At 39.8% G+C, this 6,276-nt stretch overlaps 1 protein-coding gene across 1 annotated transcript; it reads right to left on the bottom strand.

Annotated features, from left to right (window-relative positions):
- Positions 1-2,967: 2,967 nt before the first annotated feature.
- Positions 2,968-5,783, bottom strand: LOC120633950 (trypsin delta-like). The gene is made up of 4 exons (XM_039904386.1): positions 5,780-5,783; positions 5,299-5,494; positions 4,326-4,581; positions 2,968-3,246 (listed from the first exon to the last, which is right to left on the bottom strand). Exons 1-4 carry the CDS (start codon positions 5,781-5,783, stop codon positions 2,968-2,970), a joined length of 735 nt encoding a protein of 244 aa, XP_039760320.1.
- Between the last annotated feature and the right edge of the window lie 493 nt (positions 5,784-6,276).

Here is a 6,276-nt window from a genome sequence, read left to right as displayed (position 1 = left end):
AAATTGGTTGCCTGTAAAGTCGGTATACGGGCGAAAGTTTTACGTGACAACGACTTTGAGTGGTAAAATAATTTTAATGTGAATATTCATTCGTATAGTAGGAAGAAGGATGAAATAATAGTAACAATTTAAAACATTTATTTATACAAAGAATTATATTTAAAACATTAATTTATACAAAGAATCTCGCACTGAATTTCATATTAACAAAATTTTATTTTTACCTTTACACATACATACGTATTTATATACAAATATACATACAATAACTTGCAATACATTTGCGTACAATGAAACAGCGTTTACTACAAAGGGACGCGTGCCTTTCACTTTTTATGTCTGTCTCTCTCGCTCTTAGGCGGGCTAACCATGCCCGAGTGGAAGGGACGCGTGCCTCTCACTCGCTCTCATTGTGAGCGCATAACGTGAGCGGAGCGTAACGCAGTTTCTTGAAGTGTCACCCGGCAAACCAATTTATAAGACGTTGTCACGTCAAAACCACAATTTGTTACATAAACAGAGAAACACTTTGATTGCCATGCAAGGAACACATCCTATGAAATGACACCCTTCTGACTGGAACGCAGCTTAGCAGCTTAAATAGGCATGGGGGTAGTATGGAGTTCCCTGGACAAGCTTGGCCACAAAATGCTTTAATACGTACTACTACTAAAACTTTAAGTGCGAAAGAGTCTATGTAAGATTTGTAAATGGGCGGTGTCCAACCCCAGTGCCTCGCACACGCGAGAGCATGTAAGCCGTCAGCGCTGGAGCAGCAAACATGGTTGGTCAATATTCAATTCCTTCTTGCCACGTTAAACCGCCATCGAGGTTACTGTCACCAATTTTTGTTGAAGCCCAACCACTCGCATTGGAGTAGAGTGGTGGAAACCCCTCTCTCCTATGAGAGAGGAGGCTTTTTCCCAGCCGTGGGACATTAAAAGGTTCAGGATGAGGATGACGAGCTTTGCAGAAAAAAATGACAATAATATTTAGGAGTTTGAGCTAGAGATTTTTGGAAGAAAGTCTACTTAGAGTTCAGTTTTTTCAATAGCTTCCAAAAGTATAATAAGTCTAATGTAGTTTTCATTCGAACATTCTAAAATTAGATTTTATTTATAACACTTTAAAAAAAATAGCTTGTCATACATACATCTCCAAACTTCGATGGAACCTTTCTTTTCAGATTCAGTTATAAGATTTTAATTTATTTATTTTATTTGTATTTTAATTTAATAAGATTATTTTGCTTCAGCTCATCCTAATAAACGAATGCAAGAGGTTTTTAAACTTTCAGAGACTGTCAAATTAATTGTCAGAAAACGTGAAGTGCTTGCTTCCTTTGATCAGGTATTTTGACTGATAAAAATTACGCTGTGGAAACCGTGAATATAAACTTATGTTTTGTCAGTATCGTATAACATTGATCCTGAATCTATAATTGTTCGATAAGCTGAAATAACAGCAATAAATTACAATAAAGATACGGTTTGAGCTACACTTAACATTTATCAAACCCAATTTGGAAAAAGAAGATTCAAGGCTATTGTATCAACGAGTAGTTATAATAATAAATAAATAAAATATTATAAAGATATAGACAGGTACTTCTGCAATGTCCCATAGCTGACTATGACCTTAAAAAAATATAAGATACAACTTACTTATTATAACGTAAAGGATTTCATAACCTACAAAAAAAATGTGGGTATCAAAGGGTATCAAGTTAGCTACTAGTGATGATGCAGTCTAAGATGGTAGAGGCTGACCTGTTAGGTAAATTACAGTAATATTATATACATACTGGTTAAAATATTGGTTATTGTGTCGTACCGGAACGTTATATCATAGGGTACTAACCAGCTAAGGCGAAACCTCCTCCAGACCAGAGACCATTCAGCAATCATAAATTCCTTAACTGCAAACTGGGGGCTAGCTAGAGAGAGCGCACATCCTTGTTGTGACCTATGGTGTATGGTGTGACCTATGGACCTATGATTACAAGTTCTTAAGCCCGGAAAGTTAGTGGTGGGCTCATCTTAGACCAGGGCGCATTTGGCCCCTAGCTTTTGTTTTAAGTTGTCACCATCACCTAACATTAATGGTAACATATTATATGTTTGAACGCTTCATAAGTGCCTGTGATACGTCTACGAGAATAAAGCATTTTAGATAATTTGCATATTTTTTGAATTTGCGCTTCTCTGCCCCTGAATTTTTCTTTTTTTAGTAAATATGTACTTAGTACAACTAATTTATTTTTAGTTGTGCCACTGTCACTAACATGATCAAATAAAAACCAGCCGAGTGTGATTTGGATTGGCATACGAAGGGTTCCGTATTACTATCTCTAAAGACGACTAAAATATGGTGTCTGTTGTATAGAAGAACCATTAAACATTTATTTATTTTATTTAAACAATAAACTTGCATCATTAAATTTTTAATAAAAGCTGTATTTGACAGTTTGACAGTTCAAAAATAGGAGTGCTCCGAACGTCACCAAACTTTACAGGATTACTCGCCAGGTCAATCCGGAGATTCCCTGAAAGTTTCATTGAAATCGGTCCAGCCGTTTCGGAGCCTATACAGAACATACCCACACACTTTCTCTTTTATATATATATAGATATGTTAGTGGCAACAGAAATACATCATCTGTGAAAATTTCAACAGCCTAACTATCACCGTTCATGAGATACAGTGCTGACAGTCGAACAGACAGACAGATGGACGGACGAAGAAGATTAGTAGGTAATACGGTCTCCCTTTGGGTAAGGAACCCTAAAAATAAAAACAAACAATGGGTCGGAAAAATAGCTTCGAGGACCGGTGGACTTTAGGGTCCCTAGCTGCTGGAGTGACGACCGTTGAGATGATGATAATAAAAAACAGTAACCTATTTATTTTGGATTACGGTATATTTCCGATAGAAATCTTTGGTTTTAACATTAATTCACTCCTTAATTAATTTACAGAGCTAAGGACCCATTCGGTGTACTTCCCGAGGTCAGCTGCGATCAGGCCGTTGTAAGTGCCAACGGTGTTCACTACGCCAACGATCCCTACTGTCACACGGCCGAGGGTCCAGGGGCTTCCGATGTCGTTGTTGGATGCGATGACGGTGGGGGGTATGGCGCACAGTACGTTGACTGTGGCGTTGAAAGGGGCGGAGAAGTTGCCGTCTCGCCTGCCGCAAGCCCTTTGTTCTGCAGTGAGGACCTCTTGATTGGATAAAGCTTGTTGCTGCAAAACAAAATAGTCCATCATCATTGTCCGCAGCATAATACTTGTTATATACATAATGTTTGTTGTACCACCTACTAATTTCGTATTGCATTTTCTTGTATGCCTTTGGTTGCCTGGAAGAGATCGGTATTTAGCAATAAGGCCACCAAATTGTACGTTCTACCTTATTGTGCTGTTGTATTTGTATCTCTGTAAATTTTCTCTGTGGTGTACAATAAAAGTGTATTCATTCATTCATTCATTCATACTTTCTCCCTTCAGTGCAAAGCCCCCTCGCTTAAATAGGCAATGACTAAGTGCCGACCCTAATAATATTATAAGGGTTGTCACTAAGTCCTTGCATTCTAGAATTGAAATATCTAGAAATAATAGAAATACAGTGAAGACCCTAATAATATAGTAAATATTCCCGAATCTAGTAGATAAATTAATAATACAGTAAAGGCCTAGTAGAAGTAGGTATTATTTAGAAAAATACTGTGTAATAAACCATTGTTCTGATCTGTGGTTCGTTAATCTCTGTGCTCCATTTTCCATCACACACCATTGAAAGTTAAGTTTACCCTTTTAAATAAAAAAAGAAATAGCAAAAAAATTCCTGTCGAGTTTGAGTTGAATTTGATGACGCCTACAACAAACTCTGTGTGTTGTAGGCTCATGCAATGTTGGCGCGGGTTTTTTTATAGAGTTGTTGGGTGTACGGTTGTTCTTATGAAGTTTTTGAGTGTAGGGGGGCTTTCATAAAGTTGGTGGGTCTACGGGTGTTCCTATGAATATATATATTTTGTAGGTGTACCAGTGTTCATATGAAAAATTACCCCTAGCTCGTCCTCAACCAGCTTGCGAGAGTCACATGCCAATAGTAACCCAGGATCCTGGCGACTCGTCGAGGCCTACTGGATGACGGAGCTGTATACTAAAACGAACATGGTTCTGAAGGCGGCCACATTACCTACGTTGGTTGTATAGGTGGTCTTATAATATTGTTGAGACCATGGGTGTAATTATGGAATTGTTGAGTGAACGGGTGTTCTTATGAAGTTGTTGAGTGTATGGGTTTTCATATGAAAAATTACCCCAACTCGTCCCCAACCAGGTTGCGAGAGTCGCAAGCCGCTAGGGATCCAGGATCCCGGCGACGCGATCGAGGCCTGCTGGATGAGTGGGGTGTAAACTATGATGCCCATGGTTCTGACGACGGCCACATCACCGTCATAGTTGTTAGCTGCCCAATCTGGATGGTTTATCCTGTCCTGGACGTAGAATATGACGCCACCGGTGTTGCGGACACTGGATCCAGCTCTGATACGGCGGAAACGAGCTTCGTAGGACCTGGAAATTGTCATGAACTGTTGTTTCGATTCCACTAAAAGTTACAGCTAGAACTAAAATCTCCCCTGATGGTAAGTTATTATGCTGTCTGAGTTGGAAGCACCTGCTTCAAGCTTAGGACCCACGTCTCAGGTTGATGGACACTGGACGGCACTTTTCAGGATGTGCTTCTTGCATGCCCTGCGAAGTGTTGCTATGTTTATAGGCAGTGGTTTTCCACATAATACCAGGAGAGCTATGTTTATCATATTAACCCATAAACGGCCCACTACAGGGCACGGTTCTCCTACCACAATAAGAAGGGTTTAGGACTTCGTCCACCACGCTGGCCCAATGCGTATTGGTGGACTCCACATGCCTTTGAGAACATTATGGAGAACTCTCACGCATGCAGGTTTCCTCACGATGTTTTCCTTCACCGTTGAAGCAAGTGATATTTTAATTGCTTAAAACGCACGGAACTTAGAAACGTAAGAGCTGCGTGCTGGGATTCGAACTCAGCCCACCGAAAATAAAACTGAAGTCCTAACCACTAAGCTATCGATGCTTTGAGCTATTTTCATGGTCAGTCAAATATTACTTCTTTTTTTTTATTGGCCGAGCCGTCCTCCGTAGGGAATATTATTGTAGGCGCTGCATACGATACTAGATACCCGTCACGATACAAGTGCCCCTACTGTTTGGGGGAAGCTGTACAGTTACTGAAAGGATTCTTACCATCCGGATACGCATCCAGCAGCTGTGAGGACATGCCTATTATTGAGGATGGAGCACGCACACTCCTGGGACCACTCCATCGTGGCCCAGAAACTATACCATTCCAATTGAGCCAAGAAGGGGAACGTTTCTAGCACTGAGATGTTCTGCGGCTGGACCTCATTGCTAGCTTCCTGCTGGGATACCGATATGGCCCCTGAGAAAAATAAAACGTAAATTAATGAATGCCTTTAATAATTAAATAAGTCCATCCCAAGTAACATATTAACATTGCATTACCAAAAATATATATATACTACGACTATACACACATCGCCTTCTAGCTCCAAAGTAAGCGTAACTTGTGGTATACTAAGATAGCTGATAAATATTTTTACGAATATAATACACATAAATACTTATAATATACAGGTAAACACTCAGACACTGAAAAACATTCATGTTCATCACACAAACATTTGTCCTGTTGTGGGAAACGAACCCATGGCCTTAGGCACGGAAAGCAAAGTCGCTGCCCACTGCGCCAATCGGCTGTCCAATACAAGCGATATCAGTAGTTCAGTGGTAATGTGCTCTGAATGAATGTCCATATATTAAGTTGTTGGACCATGGTCAAATATAACTAATTTTTGACGTCCTCGTCGTCATCGTGGCGCAACGGCGAGCGCTCTGAATTTTATTTATTTAACTCTTTATTTGTTCACCACAATGAAGTTAGGAAAATAAAAAAACAAAAGAAATACAAAGACAGAAGTAGAATACAAAAGGCGGCCTTATCGCTAAGTATCAGAATTTTAGCAGGGGTCGCGATCGCGTAGAAACCGATTAGGGGTATGACTACCATACCTAACAGGTTAGCCCGCTAGCATCTTAGACTGCATCATCACTTACCACCAGATAGACTTGAGATTTCTGTCAAGGGCTAACTTGTGGAGGAATAAAAAACTTATATAAAAAAATTATGTGTATTTTCGCTGC

This window comes from Pararge aegeria, chromosome 22 (genome assembly GCF_905163445.1).
Source record: "Pararge aegeria chromosome 22, ilParAegt1.1, whole genome shotgun sequence".
NCBI classification, from domain to species: Eukaryota; Metazoa; Arthropoda; class Insecta; order Lepidoptera; family Nymphalidae; genus Pararge; species Pararge aegeria.
This window is presented reverse-complemented; position numbering and strand designations above follow the sequence as displayed.

Bases quoted from the DNA above. Each gene is read 5' to 3' on its own strand.
- LOC120633950 (XM_039904386.1), bottom strand. The intron at 4,582-5,298 runs GTAAGAATCCTT...GACAATTTCCAG, and splicing joins GCTGGATGCGTATCCGGATG to GTCCTACGAAGCTCGTTTCC. The intron at 3,247-4,325 runs GTAATTTTTCAT...TTTGTTTTGCAG, and splicing joins CTGGTTGGGGACGAGTTGGG to CAACAAGCTTTATCCAATCA.